Source organism: Jatropha curcas, chromosome 9 (assembly GCF_041381405.1).
Source record: "Jatropha curcas cultivar XTBG-Jc1 chromosome 9, XTBG_Jcur_1.0, whole genome shotgun sequence".
NCBI classification, from domain to species: Eukaryota; Viridiplantae; Streptophyta; class Magnoliopsida; order Malpighiales; family Euphorbiaceae; genus Jatropha; species Jatropha curcas.
Genome location: NC_143159.1, coordinates 4,263,522 through 4,284,307, shown reverse-complemented (window position 1 = coordinate 4,284,307; position 20,786 = coordinate 4,263,522). Strand labels below are relative to the sequence as shown.

Here is a 20,786-nt window from a genome sequence, read left to right as displayed (position 1 = left end):
TAACATCTGCAGTACCACTTACCTACTGCCTTTCAACTTGCTAAGTTTCTTGCTTTAGTTTGTCATTTTCGTACTTGATGCTATAAATTAATTGATATTTGATTTATTATTAGGGATTCAATGAAAGAGGAGGCACAAGACAGCTACTGTTCCAAAAAGAAAGTTATTGGCATGACCATATCTGGTGAAACTCATGTACTTGCAGAATTAGCTGGAACAGGATGGTCTTTGATGAATTCTAGCTGGCGGTTTCGGCCTCAGAATAAGTACAATACATTTGAGCTCACAGGTCATCGAAAGGTGAGTAGTATTTCGATGAATGGCCATATAGGATATTATTTTCCAAACCCATCTTAAAATCCATATTCTGCATGCATCTAGCTGTTTTTTTCTTCCCTGTTGTGATTATTTTTCCAGTAGACAAATATGAAGTATGGAATGGGAATATGTGAGAAGCATAGTAGTGAACAAAACTGGATGACAGCTATTGAATTCTCTGCAGAATATCCTTATGGAAAAGCCATGGCAGTGTTTGATTTGAAATCCAGATTTATGAAGGTAAACCATTTGTCAAGAACACAACTTTTAAATGTTTATAGAATGATAACTGAGCTTTATTCTAATACTTTGTTTGCGCGGATAAATGAAGAATGGCTGGTATTTCCTGGGATTCTGTTGGTATTTTTACTTTCTAACACTTCGATGAAGGACCCCGACTGCAATCTAATCAGTACTAATGAAAAGAGTACAGAAGAAATAGATAATGCTTCAAAGGACAGCAAATCCAACAGAGAATGTGGGAATGAGATAGAAGCAGCAAACTGTGAAAAATGTTTGATCCAAGCTACCACATGGATTGGTGCTCGTGTTGGAGATTTAGCGAAGAGCTGGGAATGGGGCTGTGGAGGAGGGGGCTGTGGAGGACCAAGCTGTAGATGTAGTACTTGCAGTGGATGCCATGCTAGCTGTAGCGGTACTTAAAGCCTGTCAAATGGGCTCTATCTGGGTTTGGAAATATAAGAACACGCGAGCAGACACAGGATAAACAGCTTATGCATAATTTATTAATATTATTATACACTGCAATTAGCTCTACCAACACAAGCTATTGCTCTAATAATGTTCTGCGATGATTTTTCATCACCCTGTTTAAATAAAAACACTACTAAAGTGATTCTATTAAGTTCTATCTATGAAATTTTAAATATTTTTTACATTACATGTATTTATTTAAAGCAGCAAACGACGTATCATTTGATAACTCGCGTAGAAAAATAAATAAATTCTATCAACCTTTAACTCGCTATCTTTAAAACCTCAATTTTTTCTCTCAAGAAAATTAGCTTTGACTTTAAATACTAATTTTCATACCCATATCAAAGATTAACTTCAAATATTAATTAATTTACAATTGGTTTTAAATTTTAATGACTAAAATTATCAAATTTACCTTTGCAGATTCTTTTTTTCCCTCTTCTTTTATCAATGTGTCTGCTTCAAAAGCTTAGCAGTTTAGGAAACTCGGTTTGATTGGTTAGTGAATTCAGAAAATACATATATAAATATATATATATATATATATATATATATATATATATATATATATATATATATCTTATGTTGAAGTAGATGCAGAAGAAGATTGCAAACAAGCAAACAGACAAAGCTGCTTATGCTTTGGTGAAGTGATTATTGTAGCTAAAGCTTTAGTTGATTAATTATAATATCGTTCCTATTCCAAAAAAGAACTTTTGTTATTGTTTTTTTTTTTTTTTAAGAAACTTTTGTTATTGCTATTATTTCTGAATACATTGATTCAATTATTTTTACCAGAGAGACAAAAATAAAAAAATTTAGACAGATTAAAATTGAAATAATATGAATTTAGACTTTTCTATCGCAACCATAAAGTTGTGGAAAGGATGCAGCAAGTGCCGACATGGTTGAAAATAGTTTATTTGCCGGAAATATACTCCCAAAGACTATAACCTCAAGGAGATCATTTTAAAAAGTATAATTTTTAGATTAAGTATCTGTGTGCTCTCGAATTATAAAAGATAATAATGTTCATAATATAAATTTAAATATATTTAAATAGCATTAAAAATTGATAAATTTACTGCTCTAATTATAAAAGATAATAATGTTCATAATATAAATTTAAATATATTTAAATAGCATTAAAAATTGATAAATTTACTGCTCTAATTGGGGAATGCAACTTCTCTGCTCATTCCTAAGGAACTTACTCTCATTGTACAAGAGAAGTTGGATAATCTAATCTAAAATACACTATTAGAAGTGTAACTTCCCTGGTCTATTTACTCCTAACCAAACATCACTTATAGATAACCTGAAAAAATATAGAGGTTAAGGAACTACGGCCACCCTTTCTCCCCTCCCTCTGCCACAACCGGAGGTTTTGATAGGAGTGACACTGCGACAGCCTACCGATTGTGTGATATATATGTGATATTTAATAAAAGAGAAATAAAAACGAAAAAAAAAAAAGTGCAAAGAGAGTGTTGTTTAAGCTCCCCATAGTTGTCACATGCGATGCCCCACATGGGGTAGCTGTTACCTGTGTGCTCCACCACATGGGGTATCTTCAATATCATAAGAGCCAACTTAACTTTGTCCCTCTTCATCGCTAATTATTATCTTTCTACTACAAAACTGGGAGTTCAAACACATATTATGCTTGAAAGAAAAGTGGATTTGCTACCACGCTTGCTGCCTATTTTACAATTACAATCAAGAAAAGCGTTCTACAAAGCCAAGAACACATTTGCATAATTGACAGATAAAAATCCAGAAAATGAGAAAAATCATCCTGGGACTCAGAATATGCAAAACTGTGACCAAGCACTGGAGATATGACAGCAATATTCTTCATCACTTGGAAGTTGCAGAAGAAAAAACATTAATTTACCTAGTTTAGCAAACTTCAAGAAAGTAGTAGTATTTTATTATGAAGTGCAATAATCTAATAATCAAATAATAATTAGAATTTACAGTTTAACAGTTTCCCATGTACAAAATAAACAATTCATGTCAAACCAACGAAACCCAAAAGTTAGTTCCATAACATAGCAACATTAAACGCTTCAAATTAATTAAACTATGTGACATCATTTCATTATTGTAATAAACTGTAAGTCCAACCAATAATCTATAACCAAAAACTCACACAGTCGTAGTTTGTGGAGCCTTTACATTGGCACCAGTAACCTGAACCTTACCATCTGGATTCAATGCGCCCGCGCCGCCACCTTGCCTACTATCCAGCCCAACAACCGGTCCCGGTGCTGGTGCTGGTGCTGTCGCCGCCTGATATTGGGTAGTAGTATAATACACCTGCCTCCCGGCACTGTCATAACCAACCTGCACGTACCCCTGTTCGGCTACTCCAACTTTTGCCTGCACCACCCCAACTCCTTGCTGTTGCGGAAGAGAGGCTGCTGTTGCTGGTGGCGGAACTGGATTGTAGAGTGGTTGCTCTCTGTAAACTTCCTGGACAACCCTTTGCACTCCATAATATCCCTGGCCCACTTGTCCGGTCACCGGTCTAAATGCTGAAGCTTGGTAAATACCACCCGCCGTAGGAATGTGATAAACTGTCTGCTCGGTTCCAGGGGCAGGGATAGCATAGCCAGCAGAAGTCATGTGCCTTTCAGGCAAGTAGCCCGCTGGAACCTGCATTAATACTGGCATCGCAACCTGGGTCGGTGGGGGAGCAATTTTATCAGTAACTTTCTGTGCATAATATTCTACAGCGTAACCCCGATTGTTTACATCCTCAATTTTCCTTGTCTGGTCATTCGTAGCGATTTGCAATCTCTGAAACTCAGGGATCTGTTGATTCACCACCGGATCACTAATCACATGCCGATCCTCCGATCCACATTCCGATCCAGCTGATACATCCTTGCAAACAATCTCCGGAACTGTTGGTGGCGCAGGTGGTGCCATATCAATGAATTTCGAAGCAGGAACGGTTGCAAAGCCCTTATCGAATCCAAACAGAAAATCTGGATTTCCCGCCGACACTGCTGCCGCCACCGCTGCTGGAGGAGGAGAGGAAACTTCCGGATTCTGCACCGGTACAGAATTCAGAGCATCCACAAACCATTGCCTCTCCGACTTCATTTCATCCGATCCAAAACTTGAAGGATTCAAATGAAAGAGAAACAATCTCAACCTCGCCGGCTTAGCAGAGGCACGATATAGCCGGTCGTACTCAAGCATCATATGCTCGAGATCCTCATCGTTGGTGACCGAAATCAAGGCATCAAGATCTTCACCAGGTAATTGATACTTAAAGCATATATCAGCGTCGCCGCAGAGAGAAGTAAGCTTGTTCATAATCACAGAAAAATTAACATTTCTTTCAACAGCAAGGATCTTAGTATCGCCGCCGATGTAAGCGAGCTGGTTATCATGGTGTCTCGGCTGGATTTTACCTCCATAACTGCACATGAATTTCACTTTATAATTGGATGGCTGGTCATCCCAAGACTGGCTCTCATCGATATCACGGGAGCGAGGCGATGAGTCGCCGGACTCCGGATAAGAAGAGTACGACTGAGACAAATTTTCCATTTCTAAAGGATTATAGAGTTAGGGTTTTTAAGAAATTAAAATTGAAGTGATATCCCATCAAAGGATGTGAGGGCAATGTAGGAGGAAAAACGGCGGAAATGAGCTAGCGGTTTCTTTTTATTCTGTGCTTGCGGCTACATTGTGAGTGTCGGTAGGGCCCAACAAGTGGGGTCTAGTTGGGTGATTGATAGTTAAAGCAAAATAAATAATAATGGCGGAAGCGTGAAATGATGGATTGATTAATATTTCCATGTGGATCAGAGGTTGTTAAGTCTACGTGGAATCATATTTTTTACGAAATAATAAAAAATAATGCTAGTTCATTATTCTGCTACTTGGCCACAATTCTAATGAATACATAAAAAAAATTTTGGTAAATTAAAAAATGTGCACCCATCGACTTTAGTGGGCTGTGACAAATTTGGTGAAATCGTCTATATCACCTTCTATTTGTACTGTTGATACATTGAGTCTTGGTAGCCATTAAATTATAAAAATCATTTATTCATTAAAAAAAAATGCACCCTATCATTATATGATATTTATGTAAGAGGTATATCCCTTTCGGAAAAAAAAATATAAGAGGTAATTATAAATTTAATATTTTAATTTTTTAATTTTTTCTATTTTAATGTGTTAATAGAAAATAGTTGCAATTAATTATTTGAATTTTGAATTGTAATTTTAATATAATTAAATATATTTAGCTGGAATTTTTCACTGAAAATTAAAATGAACTAGTTTATTGGATTGCTTTACTTTATTTAATTTTTTTAAAATTACCTTTCTTTTCAATTTGTTTTTCTCTTATTTTCTTTTAATAACATTTTGAAATATAAAGAAAATTGAAAGAATACAGTAAAAAATTAAAAAATAGATAAATTGAACATGTATTTAAGTTTGGTGTGATATATCGAGTAAAATAGTTTAATTTTATTTCTCCCTAAATAATGTGACAAAATGCGCTTACAATTTTTCAATAATTTTGACACTTAAGTCTAAATTTTTTTTGTTTAAATATTAAAAAAAAATTAAAAATTCAAACACCATAAATATAATAAACACCTTTATATAATAATAAATTTGCTAAGTAATAAAATATGAACAATCAATTTTAAGAAATAATATTAATTGATAAATAGTTCATAGTTTTGGTTAATTATAGTAATAAGAAAATAAAATCATTAAAGGGCGATGATAGTCTGTTTCTTCTGCATCACACGTGGCATGATTTCCGTTACCTGGTATTATTTGGTTGTCATATTCTTCTTGTAGTAAAATTTTGAAATCTTGATAATGTTTTTTTTTTTTTTTTTTTTTTTTTACACATCTTTTTTATTAAAATCCTGAAAAATAATTTTTCACTTTTAAAAAGAGGAAAGTTACTTTCAGTGAAAAGGACAAATTTTTTTTAGAAAACTATTTTTCATTAATTTAATTTTTCTGAATATAACACTAAAACTTGATAATTGTGGTTGTAGGCTCTAATTATTAAATTTAAACCTATTTTTTTTGGAAAAATAATAATAATTCTTATAATATTAAATATGAAATGATTTATTATTGAGCTAGTAGGGAATTATTGAGTATTTATCTTACAATAATATAATATCTTTGCTTTTAAAGAACTTTTTGTACTCAAAATAATTGGAAAAGAAAAGAAGTTTGAAACAACTTGGGAAGTAATCAGCTGGATTTGAGCTGTGTCTGGCTATAATATAAGTTATAAAAATTAGCACAAACAAGTCTGCAACTTAAGCATATGGCATCTTCTAGAAGTAAATGCAGGCAGTTGAATAATCAACGGTAGCTAGAAAACGAAGGGATCGTGCCTACAATTTTATATTTCTTTTTGGGACTAAAATCATTTCAGTTGATAATTTCAAGTCAATGTTATCTAAATTAATCATACAAGAAAAGAAAAAAAAAAAAGAAATAAAATTGAGATCGAAATTCACAGACGCTTTGATGTGCTAAAAGTTCAGGATGTTGTCCCTGATTTAGGGCTCAAAATAATATATATTCTAAAAAAATGTCAATTTCGAGTTTGAAATTATTTTGGTGGATTTCTTTTTCTATCATTTTCCGAATGAAATATTATATTTCTTGTTTCACATTACATTTATGAAATTTTTTTTTCCCTAAAAAAAAAAAAAAAAAAGCTTATTTCCTTATTTCTCTTACGTGGACTAAAAGATGAATTGCTATCCAATAGTCTCCATACTACTACTAACCAAATTAACCAGTTTCTTCCTTGCCCGCGCTTTGTTACTGGCCCGATGAATATTGGTTATGGGCCCACCTAAACTTTTATGGGCCATCGGACGAACTACTGTTTAGCCCAATATCCTCCCAACAACTTTATTTATTTTTGACTTATAAAAGTCTTTTCATAATAACAAGAAAAACTGAAAAAGAAGTACCATATATTTATTTTCATTTTTTTATACTTGAAAGTCACTAAAGGCTAATCACTGTTCAATTTTAAAAATAATGGAAAGCGGGTAAAATTACGTCAATCGTCACCATCTTTCCACTTATTTTATTGATATTTTTTTACTTTAATTTTTTAACCACTAAATTCTTTTTCTGTTGGAAATCAATTTTTTTTTTTAGTCACGATATATTATTGATATTGAGAATAAAATATTTCATAGGAAAAAAAATATGATTTTGAAGGAATTTAAGAGAGAGGAAGAGATATAATAGACTTGAAAAAATTTTATTCTTTGTAAAGCTATTTCACTTGGGTGAGCACTATTTACTATTTAAATTAAATACAGATTTATTTAAATTCAGTACATGGCTCCATGCATAAATAAAAGATAATTTTTTTGTTGAAACTATGATGTTTATGACCATTCAAGAAAAAAAAAAAAAAAGACTAAGGTGAAAATAATATTTTTTTAAAAAAATCATATTTTCATTGATTTATTTTATGAATGGATTCATAAACCGTATCTAAATAAGTTTAATCCTCTAAATTTATAAGTTTCCGGTAATTACATTAATTTCAAAGTTTCGATGATTCTCACTTCTCCAGCAAATTTTGCATTTAGAAAAATTGTTTGAAAGTGGAAGGAAGAGGAGGATAAAATTAGAAGATTATGTTGTGGGTTCAATTTAATATTAAAATATGATTAATCTCTTTATTTTTTTAGTGAATTGATCAGAATATATATATATATATATATATATATATATATATATATATATATATATATATATATCCTAATTTTGATTTCATTTTTAAATTAGGATATAGATCCTAGAGAGCTCAAATTAGAGTGCAATTGAAATAACTCCCTCAATTCAAAGTATTTATCTTTAAGCTAAACTTATGTAGTAATAATGTAATTATTTATAATTAAAAAGCTCCATAATTTATGTTTTTTAATTAAAAAAAAAACCTAAAAATATTGAAATTAAGTTGCTTGAAGAACCAGTGACCAGTGACAAGTGACAAGTGATAAGAACCTCGCAACCATCGCAAACACAGTCCAGCAAAGCAAACACGCGCCAAAAAGAAAGGAGCAAGAGGGGTGAAGAGAAGAGGAGGAAAAATTTGATTGATCCGACTGAACTCATATCTATATGTATATTGAATTCAGTGACCGAGCGAGTCAATAACAAGAAAAAAAAAAAAAGCAGCAATGGTGAAAGCTGTGGTGGGAGACGAAACCCAACTCAATTTGGCCGAGGAACGCCTAAGCCAATCTGGTCTCACCTCTCAGGTCTCCCTTCTCCTTCTTGATTCCCAATTTATCGACATGCTTACCTTAATAAATAAATAAACTTGTACATTTTTGTTTCTGTTTCCTTTGATTAGGTGGGTTTGGTTATAGGAAAGCTGAGCTCCATATTAGACCGCGGCTTCGTCTACGATTTAGTCCCTACGCCACCAAACGATGCCGGAGAGCCTGCTAGTTCTCTCATCGATCCCACCGCTGCCACTTCCAAAGACGATAAGAAAAAGGGATCCAAATCCAAATTACAGGCTGTCGATTCTTCCACCTTGGTTATCGATTCAGATTGGGTCGCCGAACACGCCCGCCAGGTCTATTTCCTCAATCAGATCGATTGGTTTTCAGTTTCTATATCAAATAATTGGTTTTTCAATTTGCGGATATGGGTTTTTGGTTTTTAACTTTTTAGGTTTCGAGAATGTTAGTTGGTGGCATAAAGGTTGTTGGTATTTACGTATGGATTATTGATACCGCTTTCAAGAATTCAACCATCACGCTTGGCCAGGTGGTTTTTCCATTCTGTTTCTTTATTAGATTAATATAATTTTTCTACTTTTTGACCATTATCAAAGAATTTGTTTTAGAGCAACAACTTCTTTGTTAAATTGTGTTTATAATATGCTGATACGTTACTATTAACGGAATAGCTTTTGCAGACAGTAAAGGAAGTTGCAGAAGCTGCACCCATCCAGGAGACTGATTGGGATAAAAGGCTTCTTATTCATATAGGTTATAGTCCTAGGAGGTATTGGCATATCCAAATTCATAATTAATCTACTTCATAATTCGAATTTACATGTCATTCTTTTGATAATCTGACCAGCATTTTAAAGTTGTGCAGGTGGACCTGTAGAAGTTGTGTGTTATCTTCAAATATTACATCAAACAGCATAAGACCGTGTGATTTCAAAATGGGTAGGGTCATAAATTCGCTTCAGAAGTTTAGGTGCATGTACAACTTTAAACTCAGGTAAGTCATCAATCAATGTTCTTTCGCAACTAAGAAAATTTTACGTCTCTCTCTCTCTCTCTCGTGACAGTATATGTTCCACTTCCAAAGAATGGGTGATTATCCTGTTTAAAGGCTTTTCATACAGTGAACCATACGTATGCCAATATAAACTAGCTTAAGCATTTCTTTTTAAATGAATGGGAGTTAAATCTTTCTTATGGTTTGCAAAGATTTTCCAAAATGGAGAACCAATTTGTAAATATGAATTCTGGGTTGAAAAGTATGACCATCCACTGATTCTATCAATATTTAATGAACATATGGTTGGATTCTAGATTGGAGCTTTATCAATGAACTTTAGAACTTTTTTGTGGCATGATCAAGAGTTGATTATGGTAGCTGGGTATCTAGCTACTTTGATACAAAACATTGGGTTGTCTGTAATTTCTTTCAAATGTTTTTGGTTCTTTTCATAGTTATTTAATATATCTGAAGCAACCAAAGCTAGCTAAGTTGAAGTTTTGTTTTCCAGCTTTCCTATATGTCAGGAATCAAGTACCTTAACTATGAGTACAATTCTTCGTCATGGAATCTCAGCTCACGCAAAAGAGCTAAGAGGTGCGAGCGCTCTAATTGATGGAAATTTGGTAAGAAGCTGTCAATATTGCAATATATTTTCTCTTTGCACTTCTATATGAAAAAAAATGTACATCTTAATATCTTAAATGTAGCCATACTTCAATAATATAGGTATTCATATGTCAAATGTGGCATTGCTTGCACATGGTTTGTGAATATTTATTGCTAATATAATCTGCCAATTATCTAGCAAATTTTCTCATTAAAGTACTCCGTTGCAGGACTAACATGTTATCAAGATCTACTATACTGTATAGTAGCTGTTTGTGAATTTGGAACAATTTATAGAAACTAGATAACAGGAAGCAGATTAACTCTATGGAGCATCTTATCTTAAATTTATCCTCTAGAAGGAAAAACTAGACATGAACTATAGTAAGAGGTCACATGATGATGCTAAAGGATATCGAAATGGAAAATCATTCTATAAATGTGGTGCTTTCCTTGTTTAGTTCTGAAATTTGGATTTGATTGTACGGTAGCACCAGGCCCTGGACCAAGCAAGTGCCAGGCCCTGGACCAAGCAAGCACCCGAAACAGGCTTCAAAGGAAGAAGCAACCCTACTCTGACCTTCTCCTCTACGTATTTTCTGGCTTGGCTGGGAATGGCTTTTCTGGGAATCTGTCTTCATTCTGCAACCTGACTTGGTTTGCTCGGTTGTGAAGGGACACTGTTGCCTAAGTTAGTCTAGCTTGTGCTTTGACAAATTTAGTAATATATACAGAATGCAGTAAGGAAGAAACTGACATATTCCAATACCAGTGTTTACAGTAGATTTAGCTGTTTTTGGTTGGAGCAGACAATTTTTATGAACTCTTACTTTTCCTTTCAGAACAGAATGTTGATAAGCATATTGTTTATGATGTTTCTTTTTTTGAAGAGTTATTTGTTTAGACTATGTGGTTCTAGGTTGTTAATGAAGAACCTTGTGTGACTGAGGGTTTGCATGAAGTTGAATTGCTTCTACCATATATGAAGCATGCACAGGCTGAAGGTGTGTTGGCACTTCTTAAACATTTGACAAGATTATTCTCAGTGTTTTTTTTAAGTGGCTTTGAATTACAGTTTCAAACATTTAATAATTTGTTTTAATTTCATGAAGCATACAGCCAAAGGGACGTTCTTGGTCTTCTTGTGTTCAGTGGTTCTGTGTGCTCTTTTGCATACTTGAATTCAAAGGAACCAGTTTCACAGGCTCTTGCTGATATAAAGGTATTAAAATGCTTGTACAGAAGTATTTCATATGAGATTCGGTCAACTGTCTGTCACAACTTCATTCTGAAATCCTTACTAGTGAAACTGCAGTATGTTGGCATAATTCAATGTAAATATACATTCTTGAAATCTTTTATCTCCCCAAAATTTTCACGTGCATTTTTAGCCCATAGGTGGAAGGCTCCTTGTAGGTGTACCTCAGTTTTGCATAAATTGTGCTGCCTGCCTGCCTGGTAGCGGAATAGTGTCTGTTAAGATCTATCTATCTTGGTAAAAGTGAAACGATTCAATATTGATTTGATGAACTTTGTGAATTGTTTCAAGTTAGTATAGTTCACTTGGAAGCAATTGGCATATGCTGCCAACAAATTCTCAAACTACAATGGCAGCAAGAAACAAGCATAAAAAGTTGAACCATTTTAGAGTTGAATTTAATGTTCAAGGAGAAAGGAGGTTGTAAATTTTGTAAGCAAATAATTGGATTTGAGCGTTTTCTGCAATGACTGGCAAATTATACAAGTTCCCTGTTAGCCCCATTCATTGTTGCTCTTTTCTTGTACTATCATAGATTTTTCCTATTCTATTTTCAGGACGATATCATCAGGAGTCTAGAAAGCAGACTGGATCTCATCTGTGATGAGGCAGATGAAGATCTGGGTCCAGTGCATGATGGTGGTAAGGAAGCAAGCCAAGAAAAACTGCCTGAAAAACCTGTTTCCAGACTTGTCCCATTCCTACTGAGGTGTGTCAGATATAGGTTTGTAGTGTTAGGTGTCAATGTCAATATTATTGGCATTCATTTTTTGTCTTTCCCTTTTTTCTGTTTATTCTCCAAGTGATCGGTAATATTAAAAAATTGTTGGTTCCATGCATTTTGCGTAAGATATTCTTTACCTGTGCAAGCTTATCTAACTCAACTGTTGAATTGAAAAACAGCTCAGTGATAACTGGATTTCAATGTGTTACTTGCATTATAGACAAAGCTTGTCCATTCATGTTATCTTCCTCTCTTTGTTAGAACTCTATTCTTGCTGCATCTTTAGCTTGCTTATTTATCAGAACCAGTGGGTTTCCACTTTCTTTTATGAACTGCAACTTTGAAATTGAAATAGTTTTTCTTGCAGAGTATAATGTCTTGCACTCAAAATTTTTGCTATTGTACCCTTCACAACAGGAAAACTTGCAGTCTGGAATTTCCTCGAAGAGTATTTATTCCCTGGTTGGCTGGTACATTAATATGTGACTACTTGCAACCATCTGAGGCACTTGAGGTTTTGTACTTGTGGATTGTTGAGGAAAATGTTAATTTTTTTTTAGGCATATCTAGGATCTTGGGCTGCATTTGTGTGAAGAATTCATTATTTTAATGTTTTGAGTAGAGTTCTCTTCATGGTTACTAGGTCGTAAAAGATCATTGTGTTGAGTTGATGTCCATGTCACCAACTGATGCCTCAGTAATTCTCCAACCAGAAGCAGAAGCTCCATTGCTGGTACCTGAATCTTTTTGGGATGTTGCAGCCCCAGGCCATACTGTACCTAGCTCTTCAGAGAAAAACAGAAAAGTTGACACAAGTGTGGTTAGTAGCAAGGAATCTATCACGTCAATGAACTTGTACATTTTCGCTGCAGTTTTCTTCCTTATCCTTTCTATATTGGTGGGATTTATGCTTGTCAAGAAATCGTAGGCCCAGAGTTGAGTTTACACTTACAGAATCACATGGTTTAAGTGCATTTTTCTTTTCCTTCGTTAGGTGATCATAGTCGCTTGAGTGAATTTTTGGCATATATGCATGGGATAAGTGCTTTTTTTTTTTTTTTTTTTTTTTGAGGGGTGGTGGGGGGGGCGGCGCCGGTGTGGGGTGTTTATTAAATAATCTTTCAATGTAAGGTCATTGAGTTTATATTTATCAACTCTACTGCATTATTGCTTATTTAGTAGTTATTTGGACTGAGCTTGTTTTCTGTCGTGGCAAAGTAGAACAAATATACTTTTATCATTTTGTATGATGGATAAAAACAGAATATGCGTTTGCCAAAATTTCCAATCCTTTTCTTGCCACATTGCGTTCATTATATGAAGATGAGAAATAATATGTACTAGCACTATTTTCATTCAAATAAAATTTATGTGGGAACTTAACAGTTACACCTGCAGGGTGAGAACCAGATTTTCATAAACAGGGATATGAAAATATGACACAGTGATAGCGATATTGGCAGACTCAGAAATGTAATTTTTGCAGTAAATACAACATCTATATGCAAACTTAAGAGCAGTTAGAACGGAGACCTCATTAAGATGTCTTATCTTCGTGCTTACTCTTTATCCACCATGAGCAAAGAACGAAGCTCGCAATTCTCGAATCTGTATACACAGTGTGTGTATATATATATATATATATATATATATATATATATATATATATGAGGGAAAACTGACAGAGCGGTGCAGTTTGTACAGCAAAATCCAAAAAAATGGATCGAACCGTTCATGGTTCATCCCCATTAGAACACTTTTCTGAAATTAATAAGAGCCATGTTTTTTTATTTTTTTTCTGTTTAAAAAAATGACTTCTCATAATTTAAATTTATAATATATAACTTTTTCTAAAAGATAAAGTATTTTTATCGAATAACCATAAAAAATATTTAAATAGTTTTCTTTTTTAATTTTATATTATAAAAAATAAATTTATACCGATAACACTCGATTTTAAAAAATTTACGAAATGATAAAAAGTTGATAATTATTATAAATAGATAACATTTATTAAAAAATTTTGAAATAAAAAATCTGTTATATTTTACAACATTTTATTTTTTAATTGAGAAAATTATGAATAATTTTTTATTTTTTTGAATTGAAATATTATTTTTTATGATACCATTCACGACAGTGGTGACTTGCAATTTGCTAAGAGTCAGTTTAATGATTTCCGTGTAAATATTTGCTTGTTTCATCAGGCATCGCAAGTCAAAGAACAAAGACTGGTTAGACAAGACATAGAAAGAATCAGTGGTGGTTATTTTATATCAAGAGTATGTTCGGCTTCAGATATTTTTAACAATTCATAGATTTTATTCATTTTTATTATACAAAAGATTTGATTCAAATTTCTTGTTCGTCACAACAAAAATAGGATAAAATCTATGAATTATTCAAAATTTCTAACGTTTGAATGTCTGAAAGTAGAATTTTGCAATGTTAACAGTACATCATAACAAAACATTAAAGATGTAAACTTGAAACAATACGCAACTTCCACATACTTGTTTACGTATATGGTAATACAAAATAAAATTTGGTCCAAGCCAACACAAATGCTGAACTGAGTCTAGAAAAAATCAGTGCCTATCAATCTCCTTTTAAGGAATAATGTGTTGTCCTAACTGAACTCAACTGAACTAGTGAATTCACGACCTAGTTCTTCTGTGGGGTATTGAAGTAACTCTCTCAATAATTTTTTTTTTTTTTTTTTTTGTTTTTTTTTTTTGAGTAATCATTTGATGGAGAAATGCAAACCTTTTCGTATTGAATTCAATGGAATAAATGATTGTTCAGACACTCCCGGCCTCTGGATGCTTCTCTGCTGCAACATCACTAGGAAGATCAAGGCCATGAGGGACTTTTCCAGGATAATTAGTTGTTGCAGAATCTGACCCCACCATTCTGCAGAGTAAAGAGAAAACATGAGTTTTTTGGTGAGCCTAAAAGATAAGGTTTTGTTTCTAGCTTTTCAGAAAGCTTGCTTACCCTCTATCAACAATAACCACCGATCGGAGCTCACAATTTTTAAAGCTGCATATACATTTAAGGGTTCGTCAGATTAGCAAAGAAACAGAAAAAACATGAATTCAAAGTCTTCTATGCAACAGCAAAAAGCTTGACAACTTCCTTAAGCTCATTTCTATTTTGGTACCACGCAAAATGTGAAGTTGTTCATGCCATAAACATAGCACTTACTGCGTGCATATTTCACTCTTCACAGATGGATGGCAATCACTTCCAAAAGCACTTAATGTATGATATAGGAATCCACTGTGCGTAACAACTGCAATCTCGTTTTCTTTCCGAGTCCACAACCTGACGAAGTCATATAAGGATTGGAATAAACATAATCAATACTAATCTAAAGCAACATCGGCCAAAAGCCACTCACCTATGATGCAGTTTTACATTGGAAATCATCTTAGGAAATGAGAAAAAATGTGGAATAAACAGAAACAGCACACATGTTTTTGCTGTTCATACAAAATTAAAGGGAACTTTACATCCCACTCAAAGAAACTGCTACAATTCTCTTTCTTAGCAGTTAACAGAAGAAAGAGTTACTTATTATAGTAAAGAACAGAACAAGCTGACGAGGTAGATAAATAATGTGAGTGCATGGCTATTTTAAAAGCTATTTGAAACAAATAATTGAATTTAACAGAGTTAATTGCACGTCCAGGTGCACACAAATTGCAAGAAACTGTGAACGCGAGGGAACAGACTGTTAAGAACTGTTTAATAATGTATAGAACAGAGTGTACAACTCCATAACATCATTTTTTTTTTTTTTTATCTTAATCTAACATTTCAAAATGCTCCAATTCAGCTGCTTTCAGAGTTATAAATATTCCATTCTGGCTTATTAATCTTCGATCATTAGGTTTGTGAAAATAATTACAAGTTTAGAACAAATAGAAATAAGTTGTCACCAGTTCAAAAACTTTTGCCCTCTGGCTGCAACTTCTTCATTCTCCTCTCTGACATCAGCCGTCCACAAAATGTCAGCATCACTGTCAATCTATGCAAAAATCAAACAAACTGTTTCCATTCAACTAATTGAATTGAAGACTAAAACCAACGATAATGGCACAGGATTAAAGAAATTCATGTGAGAGACCCAGCAGGGAATGCAGAGTACTTGCCAGGGAAAAATCAATTGCAGGAAAAAGAGGTCTATACTCAGTGATGCTTCTTCTTCTGTCACATGGATGAACACCCTGTAGTTTGAAAAGACAAAAAATCAAAACAAAATTACCTGCAACAACAATAGTGTTTTGCTGTGTAGGAACTGTTGGATACAGGATGCATTCATTCATTCTGCAAATCTGATGCATGTATATGTACGAAGTACAGTGGAGATTTTACAAATGTATTTATAAAATTCCTCCAACTCATTAAGATAGCATTGAAAAAAACAGTACAGGTTAATGAAGAAATACCAAATGTTCTCGACAAAGCTCAACTGCTACAAACGGAGGGCAATTTATGCTTGAAATTGCCAGACGATCACTTTTCCCCGCATTTGCCATCATCAATGGAGGAGCCTCAATGCCGTCAGTATACCCACCACCAAAAACTCCAACTGCTGTTTGCATGGTCCTACAGTGCAAAGATAATTATTTAGTCACCAGTTTCCCTTAGTAGGAAAAACATAATGTTTTCTGTTAATAGAAATCCAACCACAGATCCTAACTTGATGTTTCAGCAAACAGACATTCATTAAACATACAAAACCCTTATTAATTAACTTCTAATACTTTAGAGGAGGTTAGCATGAATGCAAGACAGCTCATCATTTTTTGAGAATAAAATGCTTGAGGAAATTTTCTTCAAAAAGCTAAAATACAATTTCAGCATGTTACCCTGTGCGTTTCCACTTCACAATATTAATTCGAGTTCTTGAACGACATGTTGCACAAATATTCTTCAGACTTCAGAGGTATTGCTATTGTTCAGAATTCAAACAGTGATGGCACCAGATTCTTAAACCAACCCATATAGATGATCTCACTTTTACTCCATATCAATTGGTGAATGCATTAATCCAGATTAGAACTTTCAATGAAACTAGCATGTAAAAGCCCAGAGCAATATGAAAAATTATATTTGGATTTGGAGATGTCTCTTTAGCCGCGTTATCCAGTCCCATTTTTATCATAAGTTTCAGTACTTTCATGAGAATTAATCTAAGTATGCTGCTTGAGAAAAACTGAAAAGTTATGGTAAATTGGGATTATGGCAGCCTTTACACTACTATTCATTATGGCATTTGCATTCATGCAAACGACTATGTCATTAAATAGTCATTGAAATTAAATTTCAAAGATATGCATTCATTCACTGAAAAAGCATCATTATAGCAATAGCAAAAATCTTGTTACAGAAAGTCAACAAATGACTATGTCATTAAATAGTCATTGAAGTTAAATTTAAAAGATATGCATTCATTCACTGAAAAAGCATCATTATAGCAATAGCAAAAATATTGTTACAGAAAGCCAATACCTTAACAAAGGGGAAACGATAACCAATTCGATTCTCTTATTCAGCCCACATTTTTTAACATGGTTGTGCAGATTATCAACCTGAAATGTTTTTCCATCCAAAGAAAACGGAGATTATTTCTAATACATAAGCACAACACTATTTATACAAGTACAACAAGTAACTTGAAAGACCCAAATTTTTATATATGACAGCAATCCCTGACACTGACATAATCTAAAATAATAATAATAAAAGAAAGTTATTTCAAACAAAACATATAAAAGGAATGTTCTTTAGATTAAAACTCAAAAGACCCAATTTTTATACATGAGACCAATCCTGGAATAATCTAAAATAATAATAATAAAAGCAAAGTTCTTTCAAACATATAAAAGAGATGTTCTTTTTCTTGTTAAAAATATGAAAATATACTTAAAAGTGAGCCTAAAAGAGGGGGAAAAAAAAGCTAGCCAACTGTTTCTCTACAATAGATAAATATTAATAAAAAAAAGCCAAATCAGAAGCCAATAAAATAAAAACCTGTTCCCATCCAAGTGGAGTAAGGTGAGCATCAAAAAGTTCTTCAGATAAATAAGCGCTATAGTCTTTGTCTCCTGCAACATTGTGAATCCCCTGTGCATGCCTAACCTGTAACCATTCTTATTTTATCAACTTTTTTATTTTTTTAAAAAAATGCAATTATGTAAAATAATATAATATAAAAAGGTTCAAGATTGGCAACACAAACCAGATGAATAGTTTTAGTACGGTGCAACGGGTACAGACTCTGACCAGGCGTGCCATCCATATCTACATATTCCATAATGCTAGTTAGTGATTAAAAAAATAATAATACAGACGCAAATCAATCTGATCTAAAAGCAAAAAAAAAAAAAAAAAAAAAGTGTGAGAGAGAGAGAGGAGGATGATTTGTACCGGAGAGAGAAGAGAAGCAAAGAACTAAAGGACGGCGATGGCGAATCGGTGAAAAAGACGGTGGACAAAGCAGGAAATGAGGTTTTGAGAATCTAGAAATGTTAATGGCGGAGGAGGAGACAAAAGAAGGAGGATTTAAAAAAGGAGAAGATGCGGTAGCATTTGAGGAATATAACGCAGACATGTGCGTTTTATTTTTATTTTTCTTTTTTTATTTAAGAAATGGCCGTTGTCTCCTGATGATTCGGCTCTTGCAGAACACGAAAGCCGGAAAGCGGGCCTTTTTCGTGCGCTGCTTATATTTTTCGGCTGCAGAGTCCAATCTTTTCTCCAGAATCACGCAGAGGGAAAAGTCAATTGTTTTGGACCACACAAGTTCAACAGCCACCACATGTGAAGTAGTCAACTTTGATCAGCGTTTAGCTTCAGCATTTTGATTTTGGGCTTTTTACCTTTTTCTCTTCAAAATCAAAACTTGTGTCTATTCTTCAACGGCCCAATAATTCTATTTTGGGCTAGTCGACCCAACTTTGTTGTTTCAGAACTGGATCGGTTTAAATCAACCTACTTCTTAAAAAATTAACTAGAAAAAATTATTTCCTATATAAAGTAGGATATAAAATATATCTTCACCTTGCATGCTTCATAGTCACTTATTTATAGTCGTTAAGACAATTTAAATACAATGCATTATAAACCTTAAAATTTCATATATTAATTTTTTTATTTTTTAATCGTTACGTTATAGAATCACATATTTTAGAAAATGATTATCTAAGAGTAGAAAATTCTTAATTTTAAATAATAAGGGTCGAATTATAAATGAACTTAAAGCTTGATTAAAAAAAAAAAAAAAAACTGAGAAAAGGAATCTCTATTACTTTGGGCTTTTAATCCAACAATATCGAATAAGTTGGGGGCCTAGGTCCACTAGATTTTGGTAATGGGCCTAATCTAAAACCCTACTTAAAAAGAGACCCAAAGATTGGATTACTTTGAATTTCATTTTAGATCACTAAGCCCACCCCAATAATCCTTCTATACAATTATTTACATTTTGGTGCAAGGATTGGCCCACACACTAAGAGTAGATTTTTTTTTTTTTTTTTTTTTTTTTTTTAGAATTAGACTATGGATCCATTGATGAACCAAACCCACCATTTTCTAAAACTATTCATTTTTTATTTTTATTTTTTTATAATGAATTGATACAATATTCTTATTTCCAATAAAAGAAGTGCTTTGATAATTAATTTGATTTATGAATAGGCTCATAGATCAAGTCTAAACTCTAGACAAATAATTTTTTTAACATAGTAAATTATAAAAATATTTATAATAACAAACCCTAAATTTTTAAAACAAAATAATTCCGTACTGAAAATGGTTGTGAAGACACTGGATCAAAACTTATAATTTTTTTTCATAAATTAAAGTATGATGACTCAACTCATGAGCAGGTCTTTTTGTGTTTACCGTTATAAAAATGTGATTGACAAGGTTTATTTTCTCCTTCACAAGGAGACACATATGAAGCAGAGGCCATGTCTTTACCCTAATTCCCTTCAAACCAAGGCAGTGAATAGTATTTATTATTCTGTGTACAAAACCACAACCCACAACGCAATGCTCTGCTCTCAAGAACTCTTTCCTATTCACAAGCACGAAACCAAATAATGCAATTTCCAATTATTAATGTTCACTAAAATGTTAGACATGGATATGATTTGTCTGGTAATTTATAAAAAAAAAAAAAAACAGAAAACAACTTTACTGTATATATATAAATCTTCAAATATTGTCCTCGTGCATTTGTCTGATTCATGAGTAATAAATATGACTACTACCCACAATTTATAAACAAGTATAATCAATAAAATTTAATTATGTTCAGCCAAAATAGACTTCATCCTTAGATGTAATGTCAGAGCCAGAAATTAAAATTAGGGGCTAAAAAGATTTCATGAATTAAGAGGGGTGAAATTGAAAAAAGTTTACTATTTTTAGAAGGTAAAATAAAAAAAATTTCAACATTTTATGAGTGATTCATTGAAAGAAATTTTAGTGGAGGGAGGAGGAGGGGGCACCATAGCTTCGTCAACATTCAGATGAATCTTGTTCATAAGGTAGGTTTGAAATTTGGAAGTGTCACTATCTACAAGATTTTATTTTAATGTCACTGTAGTATTAAACATGAACATACGTGTCGAAACCGAATTGCTATTAATAGCTTAATTAGTTTTTTTTTTTTTTTTTTTTTGTGAAAATAATAGCTTAATTAGCTGTTAAGTAGTTTGTTAACAGATTTTGTTTTCTACTATCAAACTATAGGGATTAATTATGCATTAACTCAAATGTTACAATCATATTTGTGGAATGATAAGTGATTAATCCTCTAAATTTGGTATACTTAAACCACATCTTTTTGGGATTAGG

The 20,786-nt window shown here is 33.0% G+C and overlaps 3 protein-coding genes and 1 long non-coding RNA gene across 7 annotated transcripts; 2 read left to right on the top strand and 2 right to left on the bottom strand.

Moving 5' to 3' along the window:
* The first annotated feature begins 12 nt into the window (after positions 1–12).
* On the top strand, positions 13–1,150 carry LOC149493480 (uncharacterized). The gene is made up of 3 exons (XR_016322495.1): positions 13–300; positions 503–558; positions 650–1,150. It is a non-coding gene; the product is annotated as an uncharacterized LOC149493480 (long non-coding RNA).
* A 1,962-nt stretch (positions 1,151–3,112) lies between these two features.
* LOC149493479 (uncharacterized) lies at positions 3,113–4,832 on the bottom strand. Its single transcript, XM_089725745.1, has one exon. It carries the CDS (start codon positions 4,600–4,602, stop codon positions 3,187–3,189), a length of 1,416 nt encoding a protein of 471 aa, XP_089581871.1. The 5' UTR covers positions 4,603–4,832; the 3' UTR covers positions 3,113–3,186.
* A 3,269-nt stretch (positions 4,833–8,101) lies between these two features.
* LOC105630752 (oxidoreductase, zinc-binding dehydrogenase family protein) lies at positions 8,102–13,110 on the top strand. Of its 4 annotated transcripts, none has more exons than XM_012212691.4 (11): positions 8,102–8,336; positions 8,432–8,659; positions 8,758–8,853; positions 9,005–9,093; positions 9,190–9,318; positions 9,833–9,947; positions 10,850–10,934; positions 11,043–11,152; positions 11,746–11,912; positions 12,330–12,426; positions 12,556–13,110. In XM_012212691.4, exons 1-11 carry the CDS (start codon positions 8,256–8,258, stop codon positions 12,838–12,840), a joined length of 1,482 nt encoding a protein of 493 aa, XP_012068081.1. In that variant the 5' UTR covers positions 8,102–8,255; the 3' UTR covers positions 12,841–13,110. The 4 variants fall into 4 exon arrangements, with proteins under 4 accessions (XP_012068081.1, XP_012068080.1, XP_012068083.1 ...); XM_012212690.4 differs by having other exon boundaries at positions 8,996–9,093; XM_012212693.4 differs by having other exon boundaries at positions 8,103–8,336; positions 11,746–11,897.
* Positions 13,111–14,374: 1,264 nt separating this feature from the next.
* LOC105630753 (phosphoglycerate mutase-like protein 1) lies at positions 14,375–18,724 on the bottom strand. Its single transcript, XM_012212694.4, has 10 exons — positions 18,351–18,724; positions 18,163–18,224; positions 17,955–18,062; positions 17,433–17,512; positions 16,367–16,526; positions 16,070–16,144; positions 15,857–15,945; positions 15,120–15,239; positions 14,910–14,954; positions 14,375–14,825 (listed from the first exon to the last, which is right to left on the bottom strand). Exons 1-10 carry the CDS (start codon positions 18,532–18,534, stop codon positions 14,714–14,716), a joined length of 1,035 nt encoding a protein of 344 aa, XP_012068084.1. The 5' UTR covers positions 18,535–18,724; the 3' UTR covers positions 14,375–14,713.
* Positions 18,725–20,786: the final 2,062 nt, after the last annotated feature.